The following is a 17,042-nucleotide window of genomic DNA, read 5'->3' as shown; positions in this document are numbered from 1 at the left end:
TACAAAGTGGAAATGCTCCAGAGAGCCCTGGACAAATGTAGTTATTGTGTATGTTCTAATGGTTTTTAACATAACGTATGTATTTTTAAAACAGTTCCTTCTGAATTAGGAGCAACTAAAAGTGCTGTAATAGAAATGTATCATAAACCCATTCCAGTTTAATGGCTTACTAATTAAGTTATTTAATTACTTATTGATTGGTAAAAGCTAAGCTTTAAAGAGTTACTGTTACTTAATGCTCAAATTTAACTCTATGCAACCATCTCTCTCTTCTATGGAAATATTTCTAAGGTCTACGGAAAAGGCCTTTGCACAGTTCTAAATATTAAAACTTTAGTAGGTGAGTAGTAATAATTTAAAATACAAATTTGACTGTATTTATGATAGTCTTTAGAAGTACAGATATTTCACGTATCTGCGTGGCTTAAACTGTTCAAAAAGTTCCAGACACTTTATTTAATAAATACCTTCAAATTGGAGAAGGCTGGCTTAAATAGTTTTAGCAGACCCTTTCTTTACAAGGTTGCAAGAATCTCAGATATTTGAGAACAAATCTGTTACATATCCAATCAAAACGGCATGTCCGGACGTGCATGCTGCTTGTGTGCTTAAGAGCCTCTGTGAGTATCCTTATTTAGCTTCTCTCATTGATATAATGTTGGTTTAATTCCAGTTATTCTATTAGGACGGCTTTTGTTTAAAGCCGGCTTACTAGAGGGGACGCAGCGACACACAATTAAGCTATTTAAATGAGGAGGGAGCCGGAGGGGGGGCGGAGGGGGGGGGGGGGGGTCCCATTACTTGCTCGGGGCGAGGTGCGGGTGGCGGCCAGGGGCGCGCAGCCTCCGCGGAGCGGCAGCCTCCGCTGCACCTCGCCCGGGCCGGGAAGGCTGCCTTCAGGGCCGCGTAAGCCTCGCCGCTTTTTAAACCAATAAGGCCGGGAAAAGAGAATAGCTGCGGTTTGCATTACAAAAACAAAAACAAAGCCCAAAGAGGGAAGAAAAAAAAAAAAAAGAGAGAGAAGAAAAAGGGGAGTGAGGAGGCTGAGCGGGAGCGGCAGCGTGCCCCCAGGCACTGCCTGGGCAGACCTACGCGGCTGAGCAAACAGGCGGCGGGGCCGCAGGCAGCCTCCGCCGAGGCTTTGTCTGGCTGCTTTGCGCTGCTTTTTGCGCTGCTTTGCGCGCCCCGCTGCGCCATGGCGGGAGCGGCGCGCTGAGCCCGCCGGCGCGGAAGCAGCGCGCCCCGCCGCCGAGACTGCGCGCCCCCCCCGGCAGCACCGTGAGTACCAGGCGGGAGGCGCGGAAACGGCAAGAGGGGGAGGAAAAGACAGGAAAAAAAAAAAAAAAGGAAGAAAAAAAGGGAAAAAAGATGAAAAAAAAAAGAAAAGAAAAAAAAGAGAAAAAAAAAAGGAAAAAAAAAGAAAAAAAGAAAAAAGAGGAGAAATTAAAAAAAAAGGAGGAAAAAAGGAAAAAAAATAAAAATGAAAAAAAAAAAAAAGAAAATAGCCTAATTGCGAAACAGCCCCGCAGTCCTTCAGCGGGATTAACCTGGCGTGAAGGTGCAGGGGTGCTTTCTTGCTGCCGGTGAGAGCAATCCTCGCTTATAAATCACTAGGTATGGCACTTAATTTTGGCCGTGTTTCAGGCTGGGGTTTGCAGGCTTGCCACAAAGCAGATGTTAACATGGGTCTATTTATTGTGTTCAGCCAGGTTTGGGGATTCTCCTGTTTGATTTCCTCGAGTGCTAATGGTTCGTTAAATGTAAAGCCCGTGATGGTGAGACGTTACATGCCGGGGAAGGCAAGTAACACAGGGAGGGAATCTGCAGATCTTTCTAAAAGAGACACGAGAGCGTGAGAAAAATAATAAAAAAATTGGAAGGAAGAATGCATGACAGAGATTTTGACAGCGCTTTCTGAAGCAGGAAATCCTTTTGCTTAATGTGTTTAAATTTTCCAAACACCAAGGAAAACACACAGATCCCCACAGGAGAACTTTTCAAGATGACAGAATAAACATCTACACAAGTGGAATATTTGACGTTTATTGACATTTTAGGTGGCTTATTTAGAACTACGGGCTCAGAACGAGGAAGTTATGTGGCTTTTGAAGTTTCACGAAACTTACTTCTCGCTCTTGAGAGATCGAGAGCCCCAGAACATCCCCGAGTCTGCCTTTCTGTAGGTGTTTTGGACAAACACCAATAAGAGGGATGACTTCCTTTTGCAGTGAAACGTTTATTCTGGAAAAGTAAAGGTGTTAGTGCATTTTCAAGTGTTTCTCAGAAGGCTGGAGGGGTTTTTTTGGTGTTATTTTTATTTATTTATTTTTAAGCAAGCATTTAAGAATAAAGTGCAAGCAGAAGAGTTAATAGCTTTCAGAGTAAAAAAAAAATAAAATAAAAAAATAGCACATTTCCTGTAGTTTGTTTAAATTTAAACTGATCACAAGCGAAAATTGGGGAAAGAAATGGAAATGGAAACGTTCAGTGCATCCCTGGAAGTTTTGAACATTAGATACCACAGATAAGGAATCTTATTTTCCATCCCTCACTGAGACAGTTTGCAAAGCATCTGCCAGGACGCAGGCTACTGGTTTGACATGTAAAATAAATAATGCCTATATGTCTGCATATATGTGTGTGTGTGTGTGTGTTGTGTGTAATGTGTGGATATAACACATTATATACTTTTTCAATACACATAACATAAATACACATATGCACGCCCCATTTTACACGTTGCTCACAAGCGCGTGCAGCGCGGTGTTCAGCCAAGCACCTCCAAGCTGCAGGAGTTTTCCCAAGGCCTGGTAAATGAGCAGCCATCCCCTCGGAGGAGCCCAGCGCAGTGACAGACTGCTTGAGTCACGGTTCGCCTTTGGAGTGAGCAGAAAAAAAAAAAAAAAAGAATGAGTAATCATTTTGTTTGAATTTCAATAAGTATGAAATATTTCTTGGGAGCCAAAAAAATCTTGGAGAAGCAGAGAGGCATTCTTAAATGTCTGGTCATAATGGGAGCATTGTCACACTGAGCACTTCTTTCTTAAAAGGGAGACATTGCTTGTGTTTCCAAACGTTTCATTCATAAGTGTGTGAACTCAGTATGCAGGATAGCACTCTCAGAAGAATTTAAACTAGTAATTAAAAATTAAATAGCTGTAATTATCTGCTTCTGTTTTAAGAAGTGCAATTTGTCTTTGAAGTATTTAGCAAAAGAGTTTTGCCTCCTCACTTATAGTCTAGCAATAAGATTATTTAAAGAGTGAAAGTATGATAAAGTTGCATGTGTTGTCAGCAAGGTGCCTTTTTGTAGCCAATTTCTATTTTGGTTTTGGAACGTTTGGGCTGCTGAAACCATTATGTCTGTAGATACTGATTGCGTAGAACTTGTAAGGAAGAAAAGAAGGCTGCTTGAGGAAAAAGTCTCTCTCCCTTCACCCCCTGTTAAAAATGACAGATTTTTTTTTTCCCCTAAGGAGGAATACTGATTTGAAAATTGCTATTGTCTATGAAATTTGTTTCTTTAAGTAGAAATGCACTTTAAGAGAAAGCTCGTGTGCTGGCTATAGTTTTCTGGGCTAACTTCTTATTTTCACTTAGAAAATTTCTTTTCAGCTGGAAAAATGTTTTAAATTATGGCTATTTAAAAAAATTGCTTCTAGCAAGCAAAAATACTGTGGAAAACCTGTAATTTAGACAAGTACCTACATTTTATTTGCTCTGTGCTGCTGAAATTTAGAATCCCTTCCCATTTACAGTTTACTTTTCACAGAACATTATTAACTTTTTGGCTTCATACATGATCTTCTGTCAGATGCTTTTGATTTGTAATTTAGCAAAGTATAATAAACAGTGCAAAAGTCATGAATTTTCCTCCGCATCCTGAGCTCTGTGGTAGGGAAAATGTGATAAAATGTGTACCTTGAGTCTTGTTTGATGATCTCTCAAAGCAAGTTTGCCTTCTGGAAATAATTTCTGGGGTTGAAGAGCATGGTATTAACAGATTTAATGTGGCTATTCAATGGATTGGTGGAGTACTATGTGAGGTTTAACAAAATGAGAGAGACAAATTGAACATCAACAAAACCTACATCTGTGAAGAATTATAAATTTAATTAGAAAAAAGGCAAACTTAAAAGACCTCATTAACTAATCAGAATTTGATGTTACTGATTTAAGATTCTTAAATGGATGAATTTTAAGTAGCCTTGCTATCACTGTCCTTTTTTTTCACGTCATGTGCCCATGTAGTGCAATCCACGCTAAACAGAAAGATGTGAATGTTACTCACCACAATCAAATTATACGCGGTAATATTTTTCATGTATTAAGGAGAATGTGCATGTCATTTATCATATACGGCATTTTTAGTTTAAGCAGAGTGCAGAGCATAAAGGGTGAGTGACAGCTCCTTTTTCTCTTTCTGATTTTTTTTAATGTGCCCCTTTGGACGGGTAAGGCCATTGCATTTTTTTCCAGTTTTTGTTTGATATGTGAGTTATGTTGCAGAACTTCAATTATCCAGAAATCTGTTGGCAAAATGGGAGAATGTACAAGAGCAAGCACACGCCACCCAGAAATGTTTTTATTCTATGAACTAGTCATCATAAGTGTGGTTCCTTACTACATTGTAATTTTGTACTACACATAAAAAACTGAAAGCATGTGAAGTGTAGCATTTTGTAAACTGTAACTAATTTCACTCACATCTGTGTCTAATTGTTGTCTGCATTCGCATTCTTGAGAGTAGATTTATTTTTCCTGGACCACTATGTGGATTCAGCTGACCAGCCTAAGTGAGGATTAGTTGTTTTAAAGTTATTTTGATTAAAGAGTCATTTTTAAATATGGTAACGTGCAACACATGGTTTAAATAATCCTTGAGACACAAAGGAATATATCTAAAGTATGTCTAATGAAAATGAAGATTGTGGATATGAACTTTCACAAATCATAGAGTGTAAGAGGACATATAAGATATATATTTAGTTCTCTGTGAATGAGTTGGTTTTTTTCTAACTTCTCCCATGAAACCTTAAATGAAATGTCTCACTGTCAACACACGTGCACATTGATGTATATATTTATAAGTGTACGGAAGTTAATATATTTTTTTAATTTGGGTAAATAAAATAGTGAGGATTAAATGTATATTAGAGTTCAGTGAAGTATGAATAATACTGTAGGGCACGTCTGAAAGTATCAGTTAATTGAAACATCTATTTTTAAAGGGAAGTTTTTTTCTATCATAAAAGATACATTTTAAAGTATCCTATGCAAGAGGGAGTGAAGATAGCTCTGTAAGCAAACTTAGTTCTCACCTATAATTTTTTCCAGGTGTTTAGAAGTAACAGCAGAAACATATCCTAAGGCACTCTGCTGCAGTTTTGAGGGTAAAGGATTGAAAAAAAAAAAAAAATTAAAACAAAATGCACAGTTTTGAATGTAGCTGCTCATCTAGTTTGATTTGGCATGCTCTGATGTATTGAAAAGCACATTATGCAGTACTTTAAGTACCCAGTTATAAAAAGATTGATGTTTTTTAGTGTGCATTATTACATGCTTCTTGACATCATTTGTAACGTTATGCATTGCCTGGCTGCCCCTAGCAGTTGTTTACTCTTGCTAGTAGTAATTCTGTCTGTGATTAAAAATAACAAAAAAACTACAGACACATAAGTAGGATTTGCTTGGATGATTTTTATGGCACTTAAAATGCCTCATCTCTCTTGCCTTTGCTCTGTGATCACTTAAGAGATGTCAGTTCAGGTTGAATGGAAACACACATGAAAGATTCGCAGTGCAGACATTAGGACGATACATACCTTTCCCGGATAAGCTTTTGTGTGCTTTTAGGCTACCAGTATCTAGCAGCATATCTTCACCTGAACTTTATCACCTGCTGACAATCCTTACTGGCTGCACAGAAGAGTCTGTTAGCAGAGCAGCAATGTTTTCCTAATAGGATATGAAAATCTATTACTCACCTGAGTTATAAAAGGAGTTGTTTTATTAAACTGGAAAATTATTGCTGGGCTTCCCAGTGGAACCAGATTCCTTTTTCGATGAGTGAGCTCAAGAGGTAAATGCTGCAGCTTCCTAACATTTATTTAGCCAGAAGTGTTCTTTTAAGTCATTTTATCAGAAATCTCATTAGCGACTGGAATTTTTACGAGTAGGACCTTGTGCAATAACATGTGCTTTATTTTAATTCTCTGCGCTTGGTGATGGGCTCGTTTTGGAGATGGTTGTGTAACAATGTAGCTCGTATATTGGAGATCTTTACAGTAGACAGACCTCCCTCTTGCTCTCCCTTGCCCCCTCAAAAAAATAAAAAATAAAAATAAAAATAAAAATAGTGTCAGCCTTGCTTTGCCCCTCATTTTTGGAGTGTGGTGACTTGTGGGGTCCCCAGAGGAAGGAGGGCTCAATGGCGAAGACCGGAGGAAGAGGACGGCCAAGGCGATGAGGGCAAGAAGCTGTCAAGAGCTAAGGGGATGGGAGCGAGACAGAATTCGGGCAGCGGGAACAAAAGGGGAGCTTTAGAGCTGCGGAGGATGCTGGGGAGCTCGGCGCAGAGCGGCTCCCTCCCGCCGCCCTTGGGGGGCTTGCCCTCGCTGGGGTGCGCAGCGGCGGTGCTGGGGGAGGAGTGAGCCCCTCTGCAGCTGTCACGGCCCCTGATGAATCACTGTCCCGGCACTTGGCCGCCGTCCCCAGCGCGGGGAGGAGGGAGAGGGACCTGCCGAGGAAACAACAGGCGAGCCTTCAATTTAAAGACAATATGCCTTTCACCGGCGCCGTGCCCTCCTCCTCTCCTTTTTGGTTTAAAGGACAGAATTGTCATCCACGGTGATGGTCTTTGTTTAAATTAAGGCCTCGTATGAGAGCGGAGTAATAGAGGCTTCTGTTTGTCTCCCTGGTTTACAGGTGCAGAAGTCCCAAACTGGTTCAGATGTTGCTGTTTCCTCCAGTTGCAGGTAAGGATATGATTGAAAATTGCTATTTTTCTGCAACTTTTTTTTTTCTTTACCTTCAGGTGATAAGTAAATGTTTATTCTTGTTTTCCAAATGGAGCAGAACAAATAAGCGCAGTAGCTTCTCTTTTATGTGTGCAACAAAGTCTGTCAGCTGTGAGCACGTACTGTTTTTCACTAAATTGTTTTACTTTGTGCTAGGTACTGTCTTTTTTAACTCATTGTGGAACCATCTTTTTTTTTGTTTTTGTTTTTTAATCTGCACATTAGTTTAAGCAACAAAATACAAAATGAAGGGTTCGTGTTTAGAACTTGCAATAAAATCTCAGTCAAAATATGAAAACTTCATAGGTGAAATTACACTTATGTTTAAGGATATTTATACCACTATGGTGGAAAGATTTTTTTATATATAATTTTAATAAGTCTCTAAAAGAGCCTAAGCATTTCTTTTAAACAGAAAATGTGTGGGTTCATATGCCTTGGAGGCACTGTAACCTGTGAAATTTCTACTTGGAGCAATTAAAATAAGTACATCAAAAACCTTATGAAAAGTTTTAGCTATAAACAAATGAATATGAGGCACTTCATTTATAAGTTTCCCCAACATAAATGAGGGGATATATCATGGTGGTGAGGTCTATCGTTCTTTTTATACAAGGCTATTAACAACACAAATCGGACATACTCAGCTGCTTGTGTGCTGTGTAAATGTTTAATTTTTGCATTGAATCTGAATTGCTCTCTTATTATTTTGACTAAACGACAGCTGCTGAGATACTGCAGAGTGCTAAGGCATACTAACGCCTATATGGATTCACTGTATGTTGGTCATATCCCTTTTCAATTGGGCACGGTTTATGTAATCCACAAAGCAAACAAGTGAGCAGACATAATAATGTTTTAATGCTGCATTTGTTTCAACGGAAACAGAGGAACAATTAAGTAGTTTGCCAGAGTAAACACATACATCAGGAATATCTCATTCCCTGTCAGTAGATGATAGGTTTCAACAATTGCTTCAAGTGTTTTATTTGGTTTGGAGGCCCATTATATTGCCACTGAATGGTAAATCTTGAAAGCACGGTGTTAATTTGTTGTTAAGAGAATACATGGATTCATATAGTGGTGATTCCATCTTTGTGCATATCTTAAAAATAGAAGGCGACATAAATGTTTAAAGTACGGTACTTTGTATCTCCATTTTATTCTGTTAGAAGCTGCAGAAGTAGTTGCCCTAGATGGTCAGTTGTGTGTGGCACGACAAAATGAGTTTAACATTAGAAAAAATCACATCGGGAGAAGCTGTTCATTTTTTACTAAATGTGTTGAGGATGTCAATTAAGAGAGGGCTGCATGTCATACTGGTAATTCCTCTGTAATCCAGATTGAACATGTCACTAAAACTAGACACATCTTGTTTTCAGGTCTATGGAAATGCAGGATCTAGCCAGCCCACATAGCCGACTAAGTGGTAGTAGTGAATCCCCCAGTGGTCCAAAACTTGATAACTCTCATATAAATAATAATTCCATGACACCCAATGGCACAGAAGGTGAGCTACTATTTTTTTAGTGTTTTGTAGTTTGTGCATTCTCCTTGACTGCTCTTGCAGTCAGTAAACTATGTAGAGAAAAATGTTTTACTATTTAAGGTACTACGTCTTTATGTAATGCGGTGTATAAATCTGATGTTCAGTGTTTATCAGCAGTTACTATTATCAAGTTTCAGCAATAGCTTTCATTCCTGTTACATATTCCTTTCACCTAGTTTGAATGGACTGAGCAGGTAATATGTGCAGAGCTTTAAAAAAAATCCATAAAACCTGAAAGGCTAGTTTAGTGATGAGGAGAAAGGAAGTGTTTACAGTTGTCCTACTGCAAAATGCAATCTTTCAGTCTTTTTCCCTATATAAGTATTTTTTTCATGTTCTCACTTTTAGCAAGCTCCTAAGGCTATGAAAGTTTTGTCAAATAGGCTAATAAAACTGAGTGTTGAAATTTCCTAGGGCTAGCTTGCTGCTCTGATGGAGTGGCCAAAATTCAAACAGGTGTAGTAATTCAATGGGGTAAACTGATACCTATTTTTCAAGCAGCAGTCAGCCAGTTGATAAGTTATGTTTGTTCTCAGTAGAATACTAACAGCAGAACAACTGAACTGCTTTGTCAGTAATGACATATAATGAAATACAGAAGGATTTATATAATAAGCAGTGAAAATACTCTTTCCTGTGACATTTCTATGGCTATAGCAGGAATGATCATACATGATGTTTGGCTAGCTTTGTGGACAGTGTTTTTAATGCATTACTTGAAATTAGGCATGCATTTTTAAATAAAACTTTTCAATATAAATTTAGAGTTAAAATATTGTTGTAGCAAAGAAATGCCTTTTTTCCCCTTTTAAAAACTGTGTCATGTTAGTGCTGTCAGACTGTTCAGGATTGTGGACATGCATTGCATTCTTCCAGGAAAGGCACATGTCAATCAAACAGATGTCGTCCCCCCTCAATTCCCCAAACATCTCTGTTATTCATTCTAATTGGAGTCCTCTGTAGTGGGGAGGGTTTATGGGTTATCAGATTAACAGGCTTTTGTGCCAGAGTTGTGTATAATTTACTTTTTGTTATTGCTGTAAAACTATTGCTGTAATCAAAATTTAAGCCATTTAAAAAAAAAAAAGTATTTTTTTAAAGAATAAAGTACTAAATGTGTTAATGTAGTTTAAGAAGAAAAATATTTCATGTCCACAGATGAGTCATCTTTGTTTTTAATGCCATTTATATTTTTGTATCATATTATCAGGTATATACCAGTTTTGATACAGGATAAAATTGGTCAACACTTTTGAATTAAAATCTCTCTTACTTGCTAAAGCATTTGCAGTAAACCTCACTAGCTTTTGTACCTTATATGCAGCTTTAATGTTCTCTAGCACAAAAATATGACGTGTTCCTTGAAACACAGAAAGACACCCACCATCTGGCCAGACGTCTTAATAGCTGTTGTGTGTGGGCTTACATTCTGAAAAATTGGGTGCTTAATATTACTTTGTCAGGAAATTAGTTAGATACTGTATCTATTCATGCACTAACCTCATGTAGCAAATAATTCTGGAAATTATATCCCAACTTCTCAGTATGTATTGGAGTTTATTTAAAAAAAAAAAAAGGTAAATTAAACCAGAGTAACTTATTTTTCCTGTTGTTAGAATTTTAAAGTGCAGGCTTATTGATTTTGGATGAATTCTACCAAGAAAGATAAAGTGTGAAATACATGTTTAACTTCTGAGATAAAGCCAAATGGTTTTCTTTTGTTTGCAATTTTCCCTCAGGTGACATGACTCTCCTCAGCACTGCAGACTGGTTACTAAGTGCTAGCACACAGACCGCTGCAGGTTTGTGGAGCTGTGGTGGACACACCAGAAGTGTGCAGTCAGCATGCGTTGTAAGATGTTGTCCAGAAAGTGTCCTGAGAAATAGTTTGTGCTCGGTGATTCCAGTCAAAACATTCAAAATTTCAAATTCCTGTCTCTGATTGTTCTTACATGGCACATAATGAAAAGTTTTGAAAGAAACATAATTGAATCATTTATTTCTGAATTAGATGTGTTCCAAGAGACAAAATTTGTGAGCCTAAGAATCTAAAGGTGGAATTTGGCTGTTAATCTGTTTTATGTTGACAAAATGTTTCTTTTGGGTTCCTTGAGCTGCTACACAGGCTTAAGAAAAAATCAAGTGTCGGCAGCAAGAGTTTCTACTCTTTTTTTTTTTTTTAATGAAGGATGCAATTATTATTTTTTTTTTGAGATTCTTTAAGCAGAACCCTGCTGAAACACAAATGACAGACTGTAAGGATGCAGCCATATGGCTTGCCAAGCACTTTTCTTACACCGCTGCGCCTTGGTTTGCTTGTTTGTTGCACGTGGAGTGGAGATGCGGGTTGCTGAACATTCACATGTTAAATATAATATGTGAAACCAATTTCTGATCTACTACACACTCGTTCTCACTAGCATGAAAGAGCCCTCCTTTTCTGGCATAAAGGACCTCCGTGTGAGTGAGAAACAGGGCCTCCAGCCATTTGCATGTTATAAATGTGTTGTAAAGATATGTTAAATTTGATTTGACTATGGGTGTGATTTAGGCAGGTTTCCATACCCCAAAGTACAGGATATGTTCACTAGATTAGGAAAAAGAAAAAAAGGAGGGGGGGGGGGGGGGGGGGGGGGGGGAAACTGTCCCAAAGAGTGAAATGGCCCTGTTTCAAACAAATGTACATTAATTCCTCTAAGGCACATTTTCAGACTTGTCTCTTATTGATGTTGTTCTACAAGAGGATGTGGTTGGAAGATAGCTCACTATCATTAGCTAATATTTTTAGCTTCACACTTAGTGGTAAATTTTCAAAGCACTGAATGGGGATCTACGTGTATGATTGAGTCTGAGTTTAATCTCTGTGTGCAGCTTTGATAGAATAACTCTTTGTGTGCTTAATTTCCTCTTGGTAGAACAAAATTGCTGTGGTGTAGAACTGACCAGGTAGTGTCGGCCAAGGAACACAGCTGAAGATTTTTTTTATTATTTTTTTAGGTAACTGTTATGTAGTTCCTTCTCTCTGTAGATTTTTAAACAAGGTGGATTTGCAACTTTGCTTTTCAGGTAGCAATTTCTCATCGGGTTTCTTTTAGAACACAGTGATTTCTGTAAATCAAACACTGTTCATTTAAGTTTGTTGCAAACCATGAGATGGTCTTCATAGCTCTGGATACATGCATGGTGAGGGGAAAATAAATCTCCTTAATATCTTGAGTAGAAAATTCATAACCAATAATAAGTAATTACATTGCTGGTGCTTGGGTGGTTAACTCCTTTTCTCTGGGCCAATTCAGGCAGCATGGTCTTCAAACCAGTAATGGGGAAGTAACAGGGAAATTACAGATCTTGATCAGTCAGAAATTTCTCAGGAACAAATGCAGGAGAGTAACACTAAAATGTTTGGCTAAAGACACTCAGCAAAAGCAGTCCTGGCATGCCACCATGGAGGCTGATGATATAAGTAATGTACTGTTTGAGTTTTCCATGATCTCTTTAAGTGTTGTTCCACGAAATACCCTCTGTTGTAGGCAACAGCAGATGCTCAACACCATTAAAAATTTGGCCCTGTATGACTTGTCTAAGAAAATCTGTAACAGAGTAGAGAATTGAAGTAAGTCTTAAAACATTCACAGTCGTGTCTTACCTCTAAACTTCCTTTGTCAGTAAATTGCTCTGGTGGGTTGATACTAAAGGACTCCAAGAAACAATAACAACAGAAGCTAAAAATTGACATTTTTTAATTTTTTTTTTATCAGACGGCTAGTGGCTACTCCAACAATGGTGTCCACTTGCGTAGAAATGTATTAAGAGGAGAAAGGCTGAGAGTAATGTAAAAAAAAAAAAATAAAAAAAAGCTGTTTTCAGCTGAAAAGCTGTTTTCCGCAGTGGACAGCCGTATTCACTTTGTACCTACAGTGATCTTTACTTTTATCTTAAGAACGTAAATCGGTACTCATGGATTACATATAGGAAGAAATATCATGAAGATGTTTTGTTCAACTGGAATGGAAAAGAATAAATGAAGATTGGGAGAAGGAGACATGATTCCAAGCAACTACCAGTCATTTGCATTAAGAGTATAAAGCTGCATCTACCCTTGTTTCTTAGTGTTCAGAAGGATGAAGAGAAGGCATTTTCAGATCAAGTGGGAAGGGAAAATGGATAACAAATTGAAGATCAGATTTTCAAAGATACATAGGAAGGAAGGCTTCAAAGAGAGTTGGACATCAAAATTCTTTTGGAAAAAAAAAGGGCTCTTGCTCTTAAGTACCTGCTGCAACATGAGAATCAGATCCCACACAAAGGCATTCAAATTTCCCCACTATGTGAAGAGGGCTGGCCATTAGAAAGGTTGTCTTAAGTCTAATGAATAGAAATCCATCTTCAGGGTTTCAGAAGCACTGGATAGTATGTTTGCTGGCTAGTTGCTGTATTATAGAATTCAGAAAAATTATTTCACCAATTTCTGAAGTTATGGTGTAGTAAAAGATTAAAATCATTAGAGTGGGTATGTCCTGGTAGTTGTTATGGAACACACTGACGTAGCTTTCTGAAAGTAAACAATATGTTGAATATTCGATGTAATTTTAATGATACTTTGTAGCACTCAAAATAGCCTTTCAGTATTGCAATCAAGCTTTCGCATTGGCAGTGATTTTCTTATTTTTATTTTTTAGTAATAGTTATTTATTTTATGCTGTAGGGTGCAAAGTTTTAGTAGGTGATGACAATCAGACAAAACGTTCCTCCTTTAGGAGGTGCTTGGCTTCTGATATCTTTTAGTTGCTCATTTCTGGAGTTTCTGCCAATCATATATGCTGACATTTCTATACATGTGTTTGTGATAAAGAGCTTGATGGTATAAAAATTGTAATTGATGCAGTGGTACCTCCACATTTGGACACCGTAAAATAATAGACCTATAAGGGTGAATCTAATACTCACATTTCTTTAGAGTATTAGTATCATGAACAATGGATGCTAACTTCTTTACTTCTCACTGGAAGAGCACAAGAAGACAATTGTGTGTCTGGAGGAAAGACTGCAGTAGTCCCAGGCCAACCAGACTGGTAAAAGTAATCTGGATGTCCGTAGGGACTGGTAATATTCTTCAGCCTGCTGCCACTTACGGAGGATAAAAACAAGATACACATCACTCTGACTGTTTATATGAAGGCAATGGGATAACTTGGACTACCTTTTTCTTCCCTGCTCTTTACCTTTTTTTTTTTTCCTGCTGTATTACATTGGCTTCCTTCCAGACTCTTTGTCTTATCTGTGCTTTTGTTCTCCAGCTTCGCCAAGAGTCCTCCTGTCTCTTCTGAGCACTTGTAGAATAATGCTCTGTTATTCCTCTTTCCTAGTTTTCTGGCCAGGGAAACAACTTTTCTACTCACTTGTTGGCTCAGGCCAGCAATTCCCATTGCAAGGTCTTGAGTGAGGAGGAGACTAGCACAAATAAATATTCATGCATTTATTGGTTTTTCATCATGTATGTGCATCTGGTTTTGGAGGTTTCACCATTTTCCCCCATAACATTTCCCTGAAAGAAAAGATTTCTTTTAAATGAAAAGTCAGTCACAAGACTGGTTCCCAGATCCATTTGAGGGGAAAAATACCCCCACTCCCCTCAGTTCTGCCCCCCTCACCCCCCCCCCCCCCAAAAAAAAAAAAAAAAAGAATCTTTAACACAATTTATTTATGCAAGCTGCTCATAAAGACATCGGCAACACCTGCCATTCCTGGACTGTGGATGGAGCATGGTTGTGTGAGAACACCCTTTGAGTGTGCCTGGGGGTCCCAGAGCCCTGCTGGCACAGTGACTTTGCTCAGGCCACGGGATATCAAGAGCTGCAGGATGATAAGAACCCATCAAGATGTTCGCTGCTTCACTAAAAACTGTAACACATCCACAATTGCACAGCGTAAGATAGAAATATCATACATATGGGCAGTAATGCAGAAGAAAAGAAATCCAGCCCATTCTTTTGGTGTGCATTCCAGGGAACAGGACTAAGGCGTTTAAGTCTAGACTAAGATCACACCTTAATAGGGTGATATCTGAAAAGCCTTAGCAACTTCAGGGACTTGTGACACTTAAGATGATCTAGCACTTACATTTGTATCTTGTAGTCTTCTGAGGGGTTTTGCTTATCATAGGGGAAAAATAAGCATGAAACTTGGTCACACTTCAGCGTTAGCCATCATCTGGCCCCTGGCCAGTGAGTGCAGAAACTTGGAGAGAGGTTCCTGTGCCACCTGGTTTGATTAGACAAGCTAGGGAGTTTCCTGCTACTGCTGAGTAGAGGGGAACACAGTCTGGTGTTATCCTTCTTTGTCTGGATGAATTTGGCTTTAAGTCTGGCGGTCCTGGAGTTCAGACCCTGGCCAAATGTAATGGATATTATTTCCTACTTATGAAAGGCCCTGTGTACTTTGTCATTCGGCTTCTGCCTTTGTGTCTCAGTCATATGTCTTGTACACCTAAATGACAGAGCAGCCTTGACTTCTCTTGATGTTCTGTCTTCTCTGGAGGCCCTCTATGTTTTCAGAAGGTAGCTGAAGACAGCCTTCTTTGCCATTAATGACTGTAACTATGATGTTGTGTGGTCATTACATCTGTCTTTGGTTAAAGAGTCCAGATATTTTACGCACACAGCACACATTACTACACATGTGTAGGGGAGTTTCAATGGCAAGATTCCCAATGGAGAATTTAGGAAGGAGAAAAATAAAAATAAAATTAAAAAAAAAACAAAACACCAGTCCATAACTCTAAAAGGGTTGTTTCTGGGTATATGCCACCTCTGTTTGGAAAGGACAGGTGGTACAATCATTTGGTATAAATTGACGTGAGTGTCAAGGGATAAGAATATTAGATCTAGATAGTCTCATCTCCTAACTGTGATGAATGCAACCATGTTAACCCACGGGTGTGCTCCTCAGATGAATATTGAGGTTAAATCTTGATTAGCAGCTACAAATACTGTCACTGTATGAAAGTTAACAAGAGCAAATGCTGGATTCTGCACGTGGAATGAAGTAATCACATATAGACTGGGTAATAAGAGGTTGGAGAGCAGCCTCATGGAAAGGGATCTGTGGGGTTTGGTTAATGGCAAGTTGAGTATGAGCCAGCAGCGTGCCCAGGCAGCCAAAAGGGCCAACCATTCCCTGGGGTGCATCAAGCATGGCATTGCTAGCCGGTCGAGGGAAGGGATTGTCCTGCTCTGCTCTGCACTGGTGCAGCCTCACCTCAAGCACTGTTTTGGATGCCACAATATAACAAGGACATAAAACTGTTAGAAAACAACCAAAGGAGTGCTACGAAGATGGTGAAGGGTCTAGAGGGCAAGACATATGAGGAGCTGCTGAGGTCCCTGGGTTTGTTCAGCCCAGAGCAGAGGAGGCTGAGGGGAGCTTCCTCACAAGGGGGGCAGACGGGCAGGCGCTGAGCTCTGCTCTCTGGGGACAGCAACAGGACCCGAGGGAACGGCATGGAGCTGGGACAGGGGAGGGTCAGGCTGGGTGTGAGGGAAAGGATCTGCACCCAGAGGGTGGTCGGGCGCTGGGACAGGCTCCCCAGGGCAGTGGTCATGGCATTGACCCTGCTGGAGTTCAGGAAGCCTTTGGACAATGCTCTCAGACGTATGGTCTGTTTTTTGGGTGGACCTGTGTGGAGCCAGGAGTTGGACTTCATGATCCTTGTGGGTACCTTCTGACTCAGCATATTCTGTCCTTCTATGACAAAGACCTGTTTCCACCCAGATGGTTTTGATTTTGAGTTTTCTTTCTAGTACTATGATTGTGCTGCCATTTCTTTACAAATCCAGCATTTTTACTGCTAGATGAGCAGGTACAATGAAACTCAATTTATTCTGGTTGCAAATCACAACCAAAAGAGAGGGGGACAAGGCTCTTGGGGAGCCATTTATGCAGTGAAAGCTGGGTGTTAGCCGTAGCCAGAATACCACACAAGTTTTTAAGACTTCTGACATCAGAAGAGGGTAGAGCAGGAAACAGTCGGGGCTTGAAATAGAATGTGCTTCTTTGAGCAGGGACTTTCTTTGAAAACTGAACATAAATTTAAGCTGGAAATTACCTTGTAGTAATTATCTTCTGGTAATTTCCAGACAAATGAGTTTCAGGAAGAGTCTTTAGTTTGAGAAGCAGCAGCAAAGTAGGTTTATTAGGCTTCATGGTCAAAAGCTGATGATTTGATACTCTGTGACAAACAGAGAATAATGTCCCAGATAGGAATTAGTATAATTTAGTGGACTCTTTTATAAGTAACCCGTAGTCTTTAGTAACCTCTTTATAATCGCAATATTCTTAAGTACAAACAGTTTAGACTTTGAATAAAGTAATGGAAAATATTATCAGCTTAGATATTCAAGGTAGAATTTTTGTACTGTTGTTAGTGACTAATAATTATCTTTGAGCTTTACGCGTGTATTGGGTACGGAAAGAGG

The 17,042-nt window shown here is 39.2% G+C and overlaps 1 protein-coding gene across 18 annotated transcripts in view; it reads left to right on the top strand.

Annotated features, from left to right (window-relative positions):
• EYA1 (EYA transcriptional coactivator and phosphatase 1) overlaps positions 1-17,042 on the top strand; it is a 179,584-nt gene that overhangs the window by 85,358 nt on the left and 77,184 nt on the right. For 15 of the 18 annotated variants that reach the window (XM_080579846.1, XM_080579855.1, XM_080579854.1 and 12 more), the window contains 2 exons: positions 6,928-6,977; positions 8,402-8,529. In XM_080579846.1, coding sequence (XP_080435972.1) covers positions 6,928-6,977; positions 8,402-8,529 — 178 coding nt within the window. Of the gene's footprint in view, positions 1-782; positions 1,279-4,403; positions 6,758-6,927; positions 6,978-8,401; positions 8,530-10,307; positions 10,371-17,042 lie in introns of those variants that run through there. The other 3 variants (XM_080579848.1, XM_080579841.1, XM_080579845.1) reach the window with 3 other exon arrangements.

Source organism: Anser brachyrhynchus (assembly GCF_964034855.1).
Source record: "Anser brachyrhynchus genome assembly, chromosome: 2".
Lineage (NCBI taxonomy): Eukaryota > Metazoa > Chordata > Aves > Anseriformes > Anatidae > Anser > Anser brachyrhynchus.
This window is presented reverse-complemented; position numbering and strand designations above follow the sequence as displayed.